This window comes from Littorina saxatilis, linkage group LG14 (genome assembly GCF_037325665.1).
Source record: "Littorina saxatilis isolate snail1 linkage group LG14, US_GU_Lsax_2.0, whole genome shotgun sequence".
NCBI classification, from domain to species: domain Eukaryota; kingdom Metazoa; phylum Mollusca; class Gastropoda; order Littorinimorpha; family Littorinidae; genus Littorina; species Littorina saxatilis.
Window position 1 is genome coordinate 37246691 of NC_090258.1, and position 21129 is coordinate 37267819.

Below are 21129 nucleotides of genomic sequence, written 5' to 3' on the forward strand. Positions count from 1 at the left end.
ATCGAGTTTGTTTCATGCGTGTCATGTTGCAGCGGGAACATCCTGAACTCAGGTCAAAATGAGTTCGGCTCATTCTCTCCCTGACAGGGTGCCTTGAGTTTCATTGTCTGGCAAGGAAAGCGATTTTTTTTATTTTATTTTTTTTACATATTTACAGCTTTTTGTAATGCATTATTGATAAAAGCAGATTGTTGAGGCTTTTACACACGCTAAGAGCGTCCTGCGACCTTATCACGTGCCAATAGCCTCACTGCACAATGAGAGTTGTTTTGATGAATTTATCAGAGTGTTTAAATGACACCAGTGTATTAATCTGTGAAATTAATTCAGAAAAAGCCCACCATTTTGCACAGAAAGCAGTCCGTTGTTTTAAATAAAATGTGATTCAAAATACATGACATGTTACAATTAGCATTCTATAACCAAGACACGAACTCAAGCAAACAAGCTTATTAATGAGTCTGTTTATCTTGGGTATGTATTTAAGCGCAGGGGTGCTCTTATTCCGTGTGAAACCGTGGAGTGACAAAGATCTGTGGTGGTGAAGATGATCATCTACGCGGGGAGAACAGTATCTTTAAACAACAGTTGCAAGTGACATACAAGCCCCTCTACCATGCAGTACACGAGAAAAGCTTACGCGGGCGCAGGTGACGAGAGGTAATTGAAACACTCAGACAAAATGGAGAAGTAAAGTGTGCGTGAAGTGGTGCAGTGGTGTTTTGCTCGTTGGTATACGTCAAGGGACACCTACTGCAGTGATGAACTGTCTAAAATATTTGGTGGAATATTGACAGAAGAGTTAAAACCTTCACCGTGCTTCCAGGGTCTTTGGTTTAAACATACAACTAGGACACGCACTGACTCAACATACAACTAGGACACGCACTCAAGCACATGCTTATATTTCGTGACCAGAACAATACTAAATAACACACATTTTCATAATGGTGGACATAACAAAAATATACCAGAAGTACAAATTGAAAGAATGGGGATGGGAGACTAAATAGGAACAGAAGAATCTACAGAAGAGAAAAAAGAAGAGGGTGTCGGTCGGGCGGGAGGGGGAGGGGGGAGAAAGAACTAACAACCACAAGGAGAGACTAGGACGAAAGCGCATAGGAAGAGAACATCAAGTCTAAGACATGTAACAATAACATGTAAGTTCAAGTAAATGTAAAAATTTTTTGATGGAAGGCAGTAATTCGTTAAGATATAAAATACAAGACAAACGATAATAATCATTACTTATACGCTGCTTATGTAATCAAATACGATAACACAGAGAGAGGCAGTGTGGAGGTACACATACGCCTGCCCACACACATAATACACTACCAATGCGTGAACACATCCATCAAATCAGTCGGTCAGATTTGACAATAAACGATTGGACCAACTCAAATATCAATATATTATTTCGAACAGAATATTGCTCGCTGCCTTTTAATAATATTTCCACGCGTCTGAAGTGAACAGGCAACGAATTGATTGTTGTCAGACGAGCATCTGCATATAAAGTGCAGCTTAATAAATAAGCAGGGTCTTGGACGACCCAGAGCCTCACAAAAGTGTCTATATATCTCAAACTATTCGGGGAGATTTTGATCGAGACTACATGCAATCCTCAAACACCATTGGACCCTCCCATCGACCACTTTTTGAAGGAGGATCTTTGAAAACAAACAAATAAAATAAATGACGACGTTATTTGAACTACACTACAAGTACGTTGTGAGTCGTGGACGACCCATATAAAATTAAAGAAGGCATTTCACCGTGTTTATTCTTTTTTTGATGGCGTGGGTCGTATACGACCCATACTCTGCAAAAAGGCGGGAGAAATTGTATCCCTGTTCGGATGGCGTGGGTCGTGTACGACCCATACTCTCAAAACGGCGGGAGAAATTGTATCCCTGTTCGGATGGCGTGGGTCGTGTACGACCCATACTGTTTACGTTGAAGAAAGTATGGATCGTTATCGTGCAAGACCCACATCATCCGGACTGTGTAGTCCAAAGCGTGATCATCCGTGTGTAACGTGGTTCCCGGCACGCGGTCTTGTTTACCGCAAACATCTGTTCAGGATTTTACATTGTACTAGCAGTCTGGCCCGGCTTCGCCCGGGTGTTAGCAAAGCCCTCAAAGAAAAACTCCAAATCAAATGTTTGGGGGGGATTGAGAATGACACGGAATGCTGGTATAAGAGTTAGCTCCCTTCCATAGGTAACAAAGCATGACTTACCTCCCTTGCACTATTGTAGGCTGTATTCATTAATGGGGAGGGTCATTTTTCGAGGAAGAAAACAATGTCTCGAAAAACTAAAACCCAGGTGCACATAAGTGGCTCCAGGGCAGTGTGCATGCACAATATCTTGTGGTTGCCTTTTGTCATCTCTGAGGTATGGCGACCACAGACACACACACACACACACACACACACACGACTTACATTCATGTTTACATTTAGTCAAGTTTTGACTAAATGTTTTAATATCGACGGGGAATCGAGACGAGGGTCGTGGTGTATGTGTGTGTGTGCGTGCGTATGTATAGAGCGATTCAGACAATACTACTGGACCGATCATCATAACATTTCACATGAGAGTTCCTGGGTATATTATTTGCAGACGTTTTTTTCTTGTTTGAGAAAAATGTTTGATGACGTCATATCCGGCTTTTTGTGAAAGTTGAGGTAGCACTGTCACGCTCTGGTTTTTCAACCAAATTGGTTGAAATTTTGGTCAAGTAATCTTCGACAAAGCCCGGACTTTGGTATGGCATTTCAGCTCAGGCTTAAAAATTAATTGTTGAGTCTGCTCAATAAAGTTGTCATTAAAATCGATTTTTCGCGAACAGATTTGAAATTGATTGTATTGTATTCCTCATCTTCTCCTGAATTCAAAAATATATAGATATGTCATGATTACTCTAAAAATGTGCTCAGAATGAAAGAAAATAGGTTCAGTAAGTACTAAAGTAGTACGGACGCGTGCTTCGCGGCGGCGAGCGTGACCCGTCCTCGGTATGGTTAGCCGAGACTATCTGAATGTAGTCTCGGCGATGATTGGTTTGTGTTGTTGATCTTGACTAACTGTTTTTATATCGCTTCACGCGACTTGTTATTATGGGGGCGAGGACGCCCCCATTCTATACGGATAGTTTCGAGGTTGACCATGGGCAGCGCCATTTTGTTGTGAAATACGTCATCAGTTTGTGTACACAGGAAGTTGTGACATCCGTCACCCTATGGGAGGGGTGACGTCAAAATTGTTCATCTGTAGAAAGTTGTGAAATCCGTCACCCTATGGGAGGGGTGACGTCAAAATTGGTCATCACAGAGTTTGTGTAACACAGGAAGTTGTGAAATACGTCACCCTATGGGAGGGGTGACGTCAAAATTGTTCAACAAAAACATGATATGTCGCATTGTGCAGGGTCAACTGCAACAAACTCAAACCGAGCCATTCATACCTAGCTGTATTTGAGTGACTTATATACCCGACATTTTTATTTCTTATTTTTAGCACAGGTGTAGGAAAAATCATGAACCAAAATGTTATTTATTTTCTAATTTAACATTTTTTTTACAAATATGACCATGGTCTTTTAAACATACAGTGACATTAAACATTGTTATGTTAAAAAAAAGAAAAAAGAAAAAAAGCTTTTGTGCACAAATCAGAAAATACATTGTACATTTTACCTACAGGCCAAACCGTGAGTGTCTGTGGCAAAGCCCGACCCAGGAAATTGCACTGATTTTATATTTAGATCAAAGGGAAATTGTCAAGAACAGGCGCTTGCATTTGGATGTGTCCAATGATAGTAGGTTTGGTTGTGATCAATCAGAATAATGTAGGAATAAAAATGTATGACAGTTTAGTATGATGACATGTAATTCACATATGCTGAAATATGATATTATACATCATGTAATATTATTATGGCTGTTGCCATGACCATGAAACCCAACAAAGGTTTAATGTAATGTAATTCAAAATACCAAAACCGAGCACCTATTAATCTCGTCTTTGCGCGTGAAGATTGAGGCCGTCTGCCAGTAGCGGTTAGGTCATACAGTGGAACCCCTCTCTAGCGACCTTTAAAATGTTGACAAAAATCGGTCCTTGTGGAGGGGGGTCCTTACAGAGGGAGGGGGGCGGAGTCAGGGGGCCACAAAGAAAGTCAGATTTAAAAAAAAAAAAGAAAACAGAGAAGTTTGAGTTGCTGACGACCGTTCCCTCTGAAAGCAAACTGCTTCGATTTCATGTTTGTCCTTGGTGTCCACCAGTTCTGGTGCATGTACTACCCTGGCCAAGTTTCCTCTCAAGACATCAAAGAGACCGCCCCAGTATACTCTACAGCCTCTGGGCGAACCACCTCTCATAGCTAAAACTGGGTCAATGACCCCTGGGAAGAAGGTCAGTGTCTATAAAATTTTACTCCTAGGCCTGCGGCCAGGGGGGGGGGGGGAGTATACCGGTACCATTTGAGAATCAGACCAAATGAGAATTGAACCATTTGAGAACATCCTTTTTTTTCAATCACTACATCGAAGGCCTGCGGCCCGGGGTTCACATGGGTTGGTTTGTTTGTTTGTTTCAAACCCACACCCATATACACACATTTCCCATTTAAACCATTTGTCGGCCCCCTGTCGATATTTATCGACTAAGTTCCTTGTATATAGTATAGATAGATAAGAGCACCCTTCCATCTTGATACATAGCAAAACATCAGCAGTCTGGCTACTTAATGTGTAGAGTAGGACTTTTTTTTAGACTGACCAAGGTGTGACCAAACTAAGAGTTATTCTGTAATTCCGTAGGGAAAGCTCTTTGGTTTGACATACAAAATGCATCAACAAAATCTCGCACTGCTCTGCACGAAAAGCAGCCAGGCTGTGGAATTTTGGTTGATTTGTGCTCAAGTCAAAGGACGCCGCTCTTATCCTATGTACAAGCCTGGTCAGATTTGGTGTGTCTGACATGAATGATTACCCAAGAAGGAAGGTGGGTTTAATGTTCCTTTCCTCTCTTAGAGAGAGAGAGAGAGAGAGAGAGAGAGACACACACACACACACACACACACACACACTGACACACCCGCCACACACAAACAGAGAGAGAGAGAGAGAGAGAGAGAGAGAGAGAGAGAGAGAGAGAGAGAGAGAGAGAGAGAGAGAGAGAGAGAGAGAGAGAGAGAGAGAGAGATGATTTTGAAGCTTTCAATCTGACTGATTGAAGTGCCTGTGTTGGGAGTGTTTGCGTGAATCTTTTTAATCATCAGTAGTCAAAATCAGTATTAAGACACATGACTGACAAAAATAGGAATTGTCGGATGTGGAAGCAGCTGTTTGTCACAATCAAAAACTTCTTAGCCAGTCATTTCAGTAGTAAGTTGGTTCAGATCAGAACGTGAAAAGAAAACTATTAAAAGCCATCTCCGTTTGATTTAATTTTTCCTTTCCCTAATAGTAATATATTTGCTTGCTCAAATAGTAGGTGTGGACAAATATGTTGCTTCTAGCAAAGCAGTTTCATTTCAATGAGTGTAATCAAGTCAAGTCAAGTCAATATTTATTTTAAAAAATACCCAGGGTTACATGAATTAAAAAAATAAAATATTGCAATAAACAGGACAACAAAATATGTAATAATGAGACACTACACTTCTGATCAACCGAAAATAAATCAAGCTTAATTCATAACTAAATAATTGTAATCATACATTTTTTACAGGAATGTATATGTTTCTGTGTTCGTTTTTGTTTCAATAAAAAACGTGATGAAATAATCAGAACTCTTTCAAAATACTCTTAAAAAGATATATCAAATTCAATAACTTTCGTTTTTTTGTTAATTCAAATAAATGTTTAAATTTGACTTCATTTGAATTTCTACGAAAATACAATGGTAATTTTTTCCTCAAATTTTCAAAACAATTACACTGAAATATATTATGAAATTCATCTCGAGTTCTCCAGACTGGCATTTAACACATATTCTTTCGTTATGTGGTATATTTAACATTCGGCCTTTCCGTATTGGCAATTTATGATTTAATGTTTTAAAGCGTAAAAAAGAGAGTGCTAGGTTATTGGGTAAAATGTTCAAATAATTTTCACTGACAATCTGACTAAATGCCGCTGGAAAGATAGGTGAATTTTTTTTCCCTTGTTAATGGAAGGTGTCCGGTGACCCCTGCAGCAGCCAGTGATCTGGAAATCGTGTGCTGCGACTTTTGTCTCTTTCCTTGTGCAAACTACATATCGGTTTATCTAGCTAGATAAATGGATGTGCATAAGCACGAGCTTAGTTTTGTGATTATATCTGCGATTTTTGTGTGTATGCCATGTATGCAGATTGTGTAGGTATATTAGTATTCATGTGTGAGTGTATGTGTATGTGTGTGTGTTTGCGTGTATGTGTGCGTGTGTGTGTGTGTATGTGTGTGTGTGTATGTGTGTGTGTGTGAATGTGTCTCTGTGTGTCTGTGTGTATCTGTGCATGTGTGTGGTGATAGCATGTGTGTGTGTATGCGCACGCGTATGTGCGTGCGCACGCGTGTGTTTGTTTGTGACTGCATGGATTTAAACGATGAATTTGCTTTTGTACTCCTGTTCTTTTTGTGTCTTAATGCTTGTATTTTGGTTTTGTACATGTGTATAGTAATGTCATTGTAAAGCGCTTGGAGCTTCTAGGTAAGCGCTCTATAAGTTTCCATTATTATTATTATTATTATTATTATATTTTGTGATGGAGTAGCAAAGTTACTCAGTCTGGACAGTATGCCGCTTAATTACAAAATGTCATTAAAATATTGTAAATATATAGTCTACGCGTATTTTTGCTACCAGAGCTGCTCGCTGTGAACGCGCTTTTGCGAAAGGCCGCTGCCGGAGAAGGAGTTATCTCTGTGAGTGACACATCTTACCGTAGCCTCCGCATTGGAAGATCTTTTGTTGGACTGAGATTTGGAGTGCCAACTTACACTGTAGCAGATTTTGTGGCCAGTGAAAAGGTGAGCCATATATAGGGCAGGTACATAAACTAGGGTAGAACACAGTGTCCTTATCAGTTTTTGACCTGGCAGTGAGTGCTGGGTGGGGTAGGTCCGGTGTGACGTTTTCATCTTTCGCCGTGGTGATATTTCGATTCTCGGCCTCGTTGATCTAGTATAAACTCTACAGTAACACTGAACAAAAAAACACCCTTCGATAGTATTGATGACCGACCTTGTGTACCTTACATTCATGGGGTCAAATTTGTCCAACCAATTTTTTTATATTTAACTTAGAAATTTGATTCACCCTAAAACGTTTCCCTTCTTACTCAAGGGACGTAACCACTCGGTACACGTTTTCGAATAAATCGATTTTGGGGGTGAAATCTATTACCGTTTCACCACCAATTTTCTTCACATGCAAGAAACTGACATGCTTTTCGTCCACAAATAATTTCACTTTAATTTTACCAGGAAACAACATTTCAGCTTGAGTATATATCGAGGGGGAAATATGTACACAGGCGAAAGATGAAATCGTGACACCGGCTGGCCAGTGCTGATGTTCGGCCCCGTTGTGTCGGTGGCTCTGTTGAAACACCGCCAGTGTCACTGTGTTGGGCAGTTAGGAGGGATCACCCAGCAGTCGTACAACGGATAATTTTCAGTCAGGAATGTTCGCATTCAGGTGAGACTAACACGCTTTTGCCGTTTTGGTCTACTTTCTTTGTTCTGTACCAGAAGAAAAAAAAGCAAATTTAAAAGCACGTACATTCCTTCAGTGTCACTGTTGGTGCTGGACTGTCAGGAGGGACACCACCCAGCAGTCCTATGACGGATACTTTTCAGTTAGGGATGTTCGCATTCAGTTAATACTAACACGCTTTTGCCGTGTTGGTCTACATGGATTAACGTGTTGGTCTACATGGTTTAAACAAAACTGTATTCACTTTTTATCATGACATAAACACTATATGGCATTTAGGATTTCTCACTCAAGCGTGGTCTACTTTCTTTGTTCTGTACCTGAACAATATAGCTGAGATGTTTAAAGGCACACTCCTTCTAGTGAAAGTTTGACTCACAATCGCCGATCTGGCCAAGCCAAGACCATCCCTCCACTTAATCACATACTCAAATTGAACAAGCTGTGCGCCTTCTGTGAATAGTCGGACATTTTTGATGAATTCATTTCGTAAAAGCTACTCGCTTATTTACACTTGACAAAGTTTGATATCGTTTTGTATATGTAACATGTATGTACTTTTTTCATGAAGTAGGACCTACCACTTCGAAGATTCATCATGCATCCAGTGTGTGATTTAACTTGGCTTACGTTACCTTTGCGCAACAATTAAACACACTAAAACAATAAGTTATAATTCCATACACGGAAGGGTAACGAACGGAACGTGGAATAAATATTCACAATTTGAGCGACTTTAAAGCCTTAAAAGTTTATGCTCAGTCGAAAACACAAGTATAATTATAGTGTATCATTACTTTTTTGTCCGACTATCCATATAACTTTACATTTATCTAGGTCAGGTAATATGAACTTTTGCTTTAGTTCGTGTCCTTATATACTTTTCACTGATTCCCTTTACAGTGGCTGTTACGAAATTAATTCATCACACAATTTCCATGTAACTTTACATTTATCTAGGTCAGGTAATATAAACTTTTGCTTTAGTTCGTGTCCTTATATACTACTGTCTTATGACTTCTTTAAACCGAAACACAAGAAAAAGAACACAGGTGTCATTTTTGTGTTAAAAGTACTCTTCTAGTACAAACAATTCGGCTCACATCTCAGAATAAGACCATCCCTTTATTTGGACATATACCAAAAATCTAAATCCTGACTGCTTCATGTGCAGAGTTGGAAATTGTGTGATTAATTAATTTCGTAACAACCACTGTAAACTGAAATGTTCCCCTTTTGAACGCACTTTTTGTAACCAGCTGCAAACACTGCGTGACGAACAATAACACTTTTTGAGGGTTAAAAATCCAAAAACAGATCGATTGCCAACGTTCTAAAATTCAGAATTAAAACAAACAAGAATTAACAAAAAAACAAGATCACTTCGCCGGCATTTTGCAAGCGAGTAGGCACACGATCTTGATATAAGTTCATTACTGTACAGGGTTTAGTCTGGAAGAAAAAGACAATGGGACATTTGTCCCCTTTAACCAAATTTTGATGGGACATTACATAGTCCAAGGCAAAACGCACAAAGCAGGTTAGGCGGTGCCAAAATACTTTTGTCAAAAGATGCAAAATAGTGCTATTTGGTGCCAAATGATATGAGAATGTGCGAGTGTATCAGGTTAGTGAGTGTTTGTGTGTGTGTGTGTGTGTGTTTCGATCGATATCGCTTCTGTTGACAGTTTCCACAGAGGTAAACGCGCAAGTGCAGATAGTTTGCAGGATTGCTTGAATACTAATGAATTACATTTTACTTGAAAAGCCAATCATAGCGCATTTCAAAAACTCGCAAGTTCCTTGGCTTGGCGCACGTTTTTGCTTAGGTCATTCCGAACACTGTACTCACGTGAACAGTGTGCATGGGTCGGCGCAGTGGTACGTAATCTCAGTGCGCCCATTGACGCACGGAAGGGAATTCCAATGGGACATTTTGAGATGAAAGCGCACAAGTAAATGAAACCCTGAAATAACATGTATCTGTTTCATAAGTGTCTGTCTGTCTGTCTGTCTGTCGGTCTGTCCGGTCTGTCTGTCTGTCAGTCTGTCTGTCTGCCCACTTCAAAGACCTGTGGGTCGACGTAGTCATACATTAAAACGTTTTGTTTTGTCAATAATAACCGTTCCAATTACCTACCATTCCTGTTTTTTTATTTGAGGGTTAACTAACCTGCCTTTGTTCACAGTCAGTGTAGTTTCCTCATCAGTGCGGACGGTTCAAAGCAAACCAGTTTCCTGGTGGTTTGTTTGTTATGTATGCAGTCGAAACAATGACCTAGGAGTATACATGCCACTTGTAATAGATGAATGCAGATGATAGTAATAGCTGCGTGAAACAACAGATATGACGGAGTGGGAGAGATAACTAGAGAGGTGCCGAGAAAGGAAGGGTGTGGAGGGGAGGGGGTAGGAGGAGGTGGTGGTGGTGTCTTGTGGTGTTTTTTTGATGGCCGCAGGAGCGGTCATCTATTGGAATGCATTCGGAGAGGTGACATGTCTCGTTTTGTTACCGTTCTCACGAGATCAGTTTCGCTCTCTCTCTCTCTCTCTCTCTCTCTCTCTCTCTCTCTCTCTCTCTCTCTCTCTCTCTCTCTCTCTCTCTCTCTCTCTCTCTCTCTCTGTATGTCTTTGTCTGTGTCTCCCTCTGAGTCTCTCCGCTTCAGTCTTTCTATGTCTGTCTCTGTCTATGTGTGTGTGTCTCTCTCTCTCGCTCTCGCTCTTTCTCTCTCTCTCTCATCCGACTCCTGGCACACAGGTCAAAGCAGAGGTTAACTTGAGTGCACGTGTACCTAGCAGGAGGGGGGTGATTCGGGTCAGAAGTGGGGTAAAGCACTTTGGTCTTCAGTCTTTGGGTTATAGCTTTCAGTGGAGAAGATGCCAACATGAAATTGCACTATGCTCTACTATTTATTGTCCTTGTCTATCGGACACGAAGAAGGGAAGCTACAATCGCCCCGTAGTCCAATCAAATTCTCCGAAAAAAGGCCTCAACCTTAAACTATTAAAATCAAATTTGATCTCAGCTGTTCTGTACTAAGTGAATGTGTGTGCATAACATATCAAAAATCCGCTAAAATCTGCCGGGCGGAACAGTGTTTTTTCGGGGGTCAAAGCGTGCAACCTTTCAGAAAAGTGGAATAAAGACTGAGCATTCTCTGGGAGCCAGTTGGAAAGTCGGAACCCAAAAGAAATAATTGCACTACATACTAGACATCCCTTTGACTATTATTCACCATTATCAAATCATAAATAACAATTCCGGAATCAACAGGTCGTATTATTTGCATAAATGGTGCCTTTTTTCAAGTAATTTTCGGCAAGACGCTTGTACACAAATTGGTGTACCTTCCAAGAATAACATAGTAGCCGAATTTATTAAAGTGAATACGTGGCCCAGTCATTCATGATAAATATGGAGCACTGCGCAGCTTAAAACGTGACATTGTGTGTGCATATGATCCTTACCTATCTCCCTACCCCCATAAATTGCTAAACGACGCTATCCCTCAGTTCCACCCACTATTTTGACTGAACAACAGGCAACTTGTTAAAAAAAAAATAATGTCACGACCATGTATCAGTAAAAGACAAGACCAACATTATGTAGATATTAAACATTAATATTCTAACTTGTCTTTTCAAGTCCTTTCATCTGTCCCTAAGAATGAACCTTCACCGGGCGTCATGGGTCGTGTACGCCCCAGAGCCCCACAAAATCGACTTTATCTTTGAAGCTATTTCCATTTTCTGACAGTTACGGGACCCAGTCTTTCCCTGTTACGTGCCCCAGGCATTAAAACTTTTCTCTAACCTCCATTTTCATGTATTTTTAAACACGAAAATACCCAGCATGCTTCCTCCGAAAGCGGCGTATGGCTGCCTAAATGGCGGGGTAAAAACGGTCATACACGTAAAAGTCGTGGGAGTTTCAGCCCATGAACGAACAAACAAACAATACGGGTTCTCACACTAAATTCACAGACTGGGAAAAGATCATACGTACGGACAGATTTTAAAGTGGTCCTATCAATTCTTCAAAAGCATGTTAAAACTTTTATTGTTTTACCTGCAGTTCATCTCACGTAATATAGAGTGGCTTTCAAGTTTATATAACGCCGAGAGACCTTGCGTTCATTTTCTGTTTCGTAAATGTAAAGCGGTGCGGTGAACCTGCATTCCGTGAGTTTTGTCTACTACACACAACAGCGCACGATCATGAGACACTCGCACGTACACACACAGACACACACAGACTGACACACACACACACACACGCATGTACACACACACACACACACACACACACACACACACACACAAACACACACACACACACACACACACAAACTAACACACACACACACGCATGTACACACAGACACACACACACACACAGACTGACATACACACACACACACATACACAGACTGACATACACACACACACACATCTATACACAGATGCACACACACATGCACACATACACACACACACACACACACACACACAGACACACGCATGCAGACACACAGACTGACACACACATACACACACATTTGAACGTTTGCTGCCAGTACACCGTCAAACAGGCAAGCCCTCAAAAGCACACACATTACCTCGGGAGTAAACTCCGACCCAGCGGTATTGCGCACCCCCCAATTTCAATCTTTATTCAGCATGATTAATTATTCGCCGTTTAGCCTGACAACTCAGCAAGGTAGTATTGCAGTCCCACATTACCCGATCATACCTAACCACAAGACCTGCGGTAAAAGGGCCTGTGCCTGATACTATTTTATGTTTATCACATTGCATGTTTAAGTGGGTGGGGGGTTTACATCTTTGCAAATTTTATCTGCTTGGTTGTGTGTGTGTGTGTGTGTGTGTGTGTGTGTGTTTCTCTTTACTTTTTACATTTAGTCAAGTTATGACTTAATGTTTTAACGTTTACGGGGAATCGAGATGAGGGTGTGGTGTGTGTGTGTGTGTGTGTGTGTGTGTGTGTGTGTGTGTGTGTGTAGAGCGATTCAGAGAGAAGTACTGAACCGATTTTCATGAAACTTCACATGAGAGTTCCTGGGTATAATATCCCCAGACGTTTTTATTTTTTTTTATAAATGTCTTTGATGACGTCATATCCGGCTTATTGTGAAAGTTGAGGCGGCTTTGTCACGCCCTCATTCAACGAAGGCCGGACTTTGGTATTGCATTTCAGCTTGGAGGCCTTCAAATTAATTAACGAGTTTGCTCATTAAAGTTGACATGAAAATTAAATTTTTGCAAACCGATTCAAAATTGATTGCATCGTATTCTTCATTGAATTCTGAATCTGACAATATATACATATTTATTTACGAGGATTTATATCGCGCACGTATCTCACCACACAAGGCGACTCAAGGCGCATGTTACCTATTAATGTCATGTCATGTTTGTTCTAAAAAATGTGATCACAATTAACGATCAAAGGTTATCTAGGTACTACGATTAAAACATTTCATTCCGTGAGTTTGACAGCTTGACTAAATGTAGTAATTTCGCCTTACGCGACTTGTTAGGCCAAAAAAAAAAATAGGTCTGTTTACGGTAACCCGACCGACCCTAGTTTTTTCGTGCTACCCTAGACTTTTTTTTTGGCATTTGGGAAAAAGAAAAAAATTCTTGTTTTTTTGGCAAAATAACGTAAAAATATGGTTTTTTGGAAAACAAAAACAAAAAAAACCAATCCCGACCTACCGACCCTATTTTTTGGGCCTATGTTACCGTAAACAGACCTATTTTTTTTTTTTGGCCTTAGCATTAACCTCGTGTTAGACATTCAGTGATCTGACTCGTGGTTTGGCGGTTACGTTGATGCTGGTCAAACAGAATGAGTGTAGTGCAATACTCTTTCATTTTTACGACTGTAGCACATAGAGCGTGTTACTCAATTTCAATAAGAAGCGACCAGTAAGTTTTGGAAAGTTACCACATTTGTGGGGGGGGAAGGGGGGGATTTTTCGTTCAATATGTGTGTTTCAAATAGTTTTATCGTTCACCAACATGGGATAGAGGGTGCCACTCGTGATTTAGAAAAGGCCATATACGAGTACTCGACTGTGTTAATGCATGTTTCAGCTACTAGGTACTACCCTGGCCAAGTTTCCTCTCAAGACATCAAAGAGACCGCCCCATAGGTTAAACTCGGTCACTGACCCCGGTGCAGGAAGTGTTTCCTCTCTTAGATCTATGACAGGGGAAACACCTCTCATAGCAAAAACTGGGTCATTGACCCCTGGGAAGAAGGTCAGTGTCTAAACAAGGCAACCCAGCTATCACAATGGACCTGCCTTTGATCTCGCCGCACACACAGAGCACACATATTTCCACTCTGTATTCTTCCTTTGATGTGCGGCTTATTTTCATTCTTCGACCGTTTGTTACCGGTATACTTTTTTAATTTTGGTGCGCCCTATCGGCCCCCTGCGCCCAATGGGTGACTGGATTACAATTTTGTTTAAAAAGAAGGGGGTGCGCCTTATGCGCTGTAGCGCCTTGTAACCCGGAAAGTACGGTATCTAAGTACCCAGTACTATCTAATCTCTCTCTCTCTCTCTCTCTCTCTCTCTCTCTCTCTCTCTCTCTCTCTCACGCCCTCTCTCTCTCTTACGCCCCCCCCCCCTCTCTCTCTCTCTCGCCTTCCCTTCCATCTTTCTCTCTGTCTCGCCCCCTCCCCCTGCCTCTTTACACCCCCCTTCTTCTCTCTCTCCAAGAACCACCAGCTTAAAAACTAACCTAGACAATTGTTGTGTTTCAGAGTACGGCGCAGGGCGGCGTGTTATGGCCACAGCAGGATGAGGAAATGGATGCAAGCCGTGCTGGGCGTCATCCTGGTCGCTCTGTCCCTGCAGTGTGTCGTCTACTTCAGGGGCACCCCACTCCTCGGGGCAGTGGCCGTGAGGCGTCCACCCCCTGTGGTGGCTAGCGCTGCCCCACTGACCAGAGCTGCGTTTCCCGTCACCAGAGATGACTCTACAGTGACAAGAGATCATGTGCCAGTGACCAGATTTCATGCGGCAGTGGACATAGACCATGAACCAGTGAACAGACATCTTGTGCCGAAAAATGATGATCATATGCCAGTCAACAGAAATCGTGTGCCAGTGAATAAAGATAATGCACCGGAGAACGGTGAACATTTGCCAGGAAACAGAAATCTTGTGTCAGAGCACAGTAATCGCTCCACAGACACAGGGGTGACTCTTGGGACAAGAAGACCATTTCTGAGGACGTCGAACTCTAGCAGCAATGGTACGAAGACCGTCCAGGCGGACCCCCACCGCCACCACCCCTTCCCCTTCACCCTCAACCAGCCCGCAGCCTGCAGGCCGGATACGGAGCTGGTCTTCGTCGTCATCACCGCCGTCAGCAACTTCGACGACCGCCAGTCCGTCCGCGACACCTGGGGATCCTACGCCAACGACGTGCACCACAACACGTCGCTCGTGTTCCTGCTGGGTTCCACCCACTCCCCTCTCCTGCAGGCCCGCCTGACCAACGAGAGCCAGGTTCACGGCGACATCGTCCAGGAGGGGTTTGTCGACTCCTACCGTAACCTCAGCCTAAAATCTGTAGCGCTGCTCAAGTGGGTGAGCCTGTACTGCAACAGATCACGCTTCGTCATGAAGGCGGACGATGACATGTACATCAATGTGCCCAACCTGCTCTCAGCGTTAAGGAAGGAGGCGGAGACACGCCCTATGTTTGTTTTGGGACACGTCTTCGTCGGCGCCGTGCCTCAGCAGAACAGGAACTCCAAGTGGTACACGCCTCTCGAACAGTTCAACGAGAAGGTGTACCCGAGGTACACTTCGGGCACGGCCTATGCCATGACGACTGCGGCGGCGCTGAAGTTGTATCGAGCGGCAGCCGCAGTGCCTGTGTTTTGGTTGGAGGATATTTACGTCACGGGGCTGTGCGCGCGCCAGGCCGGTGTTCCCATCCTGCATCACGGTGGATTTAACTACCAGCGTCAAACTAACATCTGTGTCCTTCGGAAAGCTATTACGTCGCATAAGATTACTGCTAATGAAAAAAGAACGTTTTATAAACAGGTTCATGACCCTCAAATAAAGTGTAAATGAAACTGGATGTCCACCGAAAATTATTCTAGAGACTTGCTAATACAGGTTCCTTGAACCAACGTGATACTCAGGGGCGGAGCACACCCCCCCCCCCCCCCTCCAGCACAAAACAAAATCAATGGAAATTGTGAATTTGGAAAGCTGATTCTATGACCATTTTTAAGTTCAAATGGTACCAGATGGCACCATTTTGCTTCTTTGGGCCAAAAAATTTTCCGGGGGGGCATGCCCCCGGACCCCCCGAGCAAATTCGGGCGCTTCGCGCCCATCACATTCACTTTCGATTCAAAGTGCACCCCCCCCTTACAAAGCAACTGATCCGCCCCTAATACTGGATGTCTGCAGTTCTGTGATGCACAATCAAAAAGTGTAACGGGTTTACTCGGATTCATTGGCGTAAAACTCGGTTAAGGACTCAAACATACAGCGCAAGCGACATTGGGTGTAGTCGAGCAGTTCCATTTTGAAATGTTAATCAGCGTCTCAGAGTCAGTCAACTCATGTTCCTCTGAGTAAAACATGGTTAATGGCCCTAGAGTCATGAATACTGAGTCCGTGTAGTTTCAGGGGCGGACGAGGGGGGGGTTTCTGGGGTTTCCGGAAACCCCCCCCCAGCCAAAAAATAAAAATATTTTTGTGTGTTTTTTTGGGTTGAGTTTCAATTTTGTGGGTATTAATCAGTGACAAAATCTGCTGCCTGGAACTGGTAATGATCATCCTCAGAATGCACCAGCTTGCACCATTTTGCATCCTTTTTTTCAAAATTTTCCGGGGGGGCATGCCCCCGGACCCCCCTAGCAAGCTAGGCGCTTCGCGCCGTCGGCTCGGCGCTTCGCGCCTTCACACCCATATCTTCACAATATACTTTTGGAAACCACCCCCATAAAATGAACTGATCCGCCCCTGAGTTCATAATACACTGACCATCCAGCTTCGGCTCCTCGGAGTCAAACCGCGTCCATGAAGCAATCCTGCTCACCCTGTCAGAACTGGCCAGGCTTTTACATAGGACAGGCTTTTACATAGGACAGGCTTTTACATGGAATAATACCACCCCTCCACTTGGACACATACACTCAGCACAAAAAGTTTAGGATATTTTTTCAGTGGTATACCCCAGATGTTAAACAGCAGTTTTTGGGTCAGAAATTAACGTGTATTTTAAGATCTGTCTTTCTTCTGCTCAAAAATACCTTTCAGGAATCTGAGCAATATTTGGGCATGACGTCACATGTTCGTGACCATGCCTACCCTCAAAAATGGCGTTTTTTGACGGCATGATTCACCATCAACAGTCAAAACGGCGACTTAAACTGAACGATATTTTGCATTTTTTACACCAAAATGTTTATTTGGTGTCTTACCTAACAAGTCATACAAAGTTCGTTCAAATCCGTCGCGCAGTCAGGCTAATCTAGCGTGTAAAGGAAAGCGACCACTATCCTGAAAAAAAGCAAAAAATCCAGGGTTTTTGTGGTGCTTTTGCTGGGTAGCTGCAGTTGATATGCAATACATATAAAACTACAAATAGCAGCCTCTCCAAATTACACAGAATGACTACTTGTGTTGCGTCAGTAAAAGCAATGAGTTACCTACGTAGCCACTGACGTAGGTGTTTACCGCGTGTAAACGCATTACTGGCAAAGAGCATGTTGCAAATTCAGCTTCGCGTGTACTTAAGAGAATTAACAAACGAAATTTCCAACACCATGTCAACAGCCAGTGCGTGTGCATATAATCAGTTCCGAACTCTCTCTGTCAAAAACTGCACACACAACGAAGAGAATATTATGTTCAACAAAGCCTTTTTTTTTTTTAAACATGCATTAGTGTTGTTGTTAGCATTGTTTGATGAAGTGCTGTCATGTATTCAGTGTTGTATGCGTTGTGTACGGAGATTGTGACGGAGAAACTTTAGAACTGTGCATGCGCAACCCTGCTGACCTTTCGTCCAGGCAATTGTTCCGCGTGCCCTTAACAGGGCCGGACTAGGGAGTGGGGGGGGGGGGGGGTTACAGGCCGGGGTTGCGCCCCCCCCCCCCCTGGCTGAAGCATGTACCTCCCAAACGTGTTTTTTTTTGTAGGGGGGAGGGAGGTGTGTGTGTGTGTGTGTGGGGGGGGGGGTTGCATCTGGATCATCATGAAATCCGAGGAGAGTCCTTACAATCTCAATTCTTCTTCATTGCCTATACAGCTTGCTGTCGAATTTACCTTTTTCGTTCAAGGAGAGGCTTCCTTTCCCTCCAGAAACATAAAAAAACGTTCAGCTTCACCAAGGGGCTTCGCCCCCTGGACCCCCATGTGTAACCCCCCCCCCCCCCCCTAGTACTTACCTAGTCCGGCCCTGACTTAACATTTGTATCCTCTGTCCTTTTAAAAGGCACTCTCCTTTTCGTGAAAACTCATGTTCGACTCACCCTCGACTCACCCTCTCAGGTCTGGTCAGGGTTTTTTTTTTTAATGAGATAGGACCGTCCCTGCGCTGGGGCACATTCCAAAAATCAGCATCCTGTGTGCTCTCTGAGCACTGCTGGAACATGTTGAGGAAATATTGTTTTTGATACAACTAGCGGCTGTTCGAGAAATGTATTCATCCAACAACCAAAAAAGTCCAACTCACCACAGCAAGCAATCAGTGTGTTGAATTTTGGTATGTGACCCAAGTTGATGGATGGTCTCCGGGAACGTAGAAGAAGAAGAAGATGGATGGTCTAATCCTATGCAAAAGCCTGGCCACATCTGAGACGGTGAGCCCAACAGTTTTCACGCGAGGGAGTGTGCCTTCAACTCTTGACGCCATTGACTTTCTCTGAAGCATTTCCTTCGACCAGAATTCTTTGCGGTACAGGTTGTGAACTGTTTTTATTTAACAGCATTATCAGTTTACTTGCGACACTTTTCGTGTCTATACCAGAATGGCCTTGTTTGCGATGAAACGGGGGGAGGCGGAGAAGAAGAAAGAACAGCCGTGACGAATTATGTGATACAACTCTTCTTCCACTTTCTGACCAATAATTGAGGTTGTTGTTATTCCTCACATTCCAATGCAGGGCCATGCTTTGCTTAAAGTCATGAAAACATTATTCAAATTATGACATTAATATTCAGATGAAAATGTGCGTGCCATCTTTTCTTTGTATTTGTAATCATGAGAGAGAGCTTGCCTTGCTCTGCTCTGAGAATGTCTGTGTCATATTTAAACGAGAGCATGAGCAAGCAGTGATTTTTTCGAAGATGTATTGTTGGAATCTGTTGTTTGTTTGTTTGTTCGTTTGTTTGTACAGAACTTGGAAATGGAAAGTTGAAGCATAATTTCTCTTCAACGAACTTCTTCAATTTGAGCATATTTTGAGCTTCAAACGTCATAAAACAAATGAGAAAATGAAGGAATAGACACAAATTAATTTTAAGTGTCTCGTTTCAAAAACAAGGAAAGGGGTATTTAACGGTTTCCTGATTTTGAAGCCCCTTTTTCAATCAAACACAAATACACTATATATTTTCGGATACAGAAGGCAATAGGAAATACAATATCACGTGTGTGATTGAAATTCCGATGTTTACAAAAGTGACAAAAGTGGCATATTTTGAATGCAATGTTCATGAACGAATGTTTAGGGTATCATGGGATAGGCTTAAAATGCAATCCAGGTCAAAGATTGTGTAATAAAAATGCCAAACCAATTGAGAAAACAATGTGACATGGCAGTGCCGCCTCAACATTTGACAACAGCCAAATATAACGCCGTCGAACTGTCCTTTCAAAAATTGAAGAATAACGGTACAAGAATATCCCCTCAAGAATATCCATGAAATATTTCTTATTCCCCCCTCTGCTTCTTTCTCTCTGTAAAGGTGTAGGGCTAGTTATTTTTCGGTAACTTACCCAACAACCAAAATCACTTACCCAACAACGGGCCTGAATCCTCGATAGCTCACAGGTTGATGAGTTAGACTTTGAGGGAACTACTTTAGCGATTGAAAAGTTCCGAACGCTCCATCTCTAGGACTGGGTGGCCGAGTGGTAACGCACTTGCGCTCGGAAGCGAGAGGTTGCGAGTTCGACCCTGGGTCAGGGCGTTAGCAATTTTCTCCCCCCTTTCCTAACCTAGGTGGTGGGTTCAAGTGCTAGTCTTTCGGATGAGACGAAAAACCGAGGTCCCTTCGTGTACACTACATTGGGGTGTGCACGTTAAAGATCCCACGATTGACAAAAGGGTCTTTCCTGGCAAAATTGTATGGGCATAGATAAAAAAAAAATGTCCACCAAAATACCCGTGTGACTTGGAATAATAGGCCGTGAAAAGTAGGATATGCTCCGAAATGGCTGCGATCTGCTGGTCGATGTGAATGCGTGATGTATTGTGTACAAAATTCCATCTCACACGGCATAAATAGATCCCTGCGCCTTGAGTCCGAGTCTGGAGATACGCGCGCGATATAAGACTTCATAGACCAAACAATACAAACATACTGCATTTAAACTGGCAACTACAGGCTTGAACACATTAATCTCCATATAAAATCTGTGAGTTTGGTTGTTTTCTAAATCCAAATCTAACGATCAGTGCAGAGAAACTCGCTTTAGATCTCTTATGAGTGCACGCAAACTCCCAAGGCAAGTAACTCTCGTACGACAAGAGTAGTTCCCCTTCCAAATTTTCTGAACTGAGTTGCTTGGACAAGAGACTGCAATCCGACGGTTAGTTTTCGACAATATTTCATTTTATAAACATATCACACGCAACCGAATGCACACATCGCATCAATTTAAAGAACATACAGCGGTTTCATACACTATTTTGCCCCAGAAAACTGAACTTCATACAGTTTTTAACGTTGGAACACGGGTGCAAAAGTTCGTCTGCTTGTCCCATTCGAAGAAAGAACATTTCCTAAGCGATACCAAAACATGACCAGAACACACACTATCTGCATTTACCGGCACAGCAGAATAACAACATAACTGTGTACTTGATTTTAGTCCAAAACAGGGAAACTGACAAGAAGTGTTAACAGATATTGATTTCCCCTGAACTATACAACCGCGCATTATTCAATCGCCAGCGCAGGTAGACTGGTTGAGTGATTTGGATTCGATCAAACTTTCGCACAAAAACTCCTCTTTTCTTTGAATAACTGAATAAAGGAGGAATAAAGAGGTTACACTCTACATAAATATCCATTGAGCAGTTTTTGATATGCTTTACACACACACTGGCACTAACACACACACCTCGGGAGACAAATCTCACCCTCCGCCCTCGTTAAATCATTCATTCAAGT

At 42.5% G+C, this 21129-nt stretch overlaps 1 protein-coding gene across 2 annotated transcripts in view; it reads left to right on the forward strand.

Moving 5' to 3' along the window:
- Positions 1-16396, forward strand: part of LOC138947697 (beta-1,3-galactosyltransferase 1-like) — a 54201-nt gene extending 37805 nt beyond the window's left edge. For both annotated transcript variants that reach the window (XM_070319226.1, XM_070319227.1), the window contains exon 2: positions 14517-16396. In XM_070319226.1, coding sequence (XP_070175327.1) covers positions 14554-15843 — 1290 coding nt within the window. In that variant the 5' untranslated portion in view covers positions 14517-14553 and the 3' untranslated portion in view covers positions 15844-16396. The remainder of the gene's footprint in view (positions 1-14516) is intronic.
- Positions 16397-21129: the final 4733 nt, after the last annotated feature.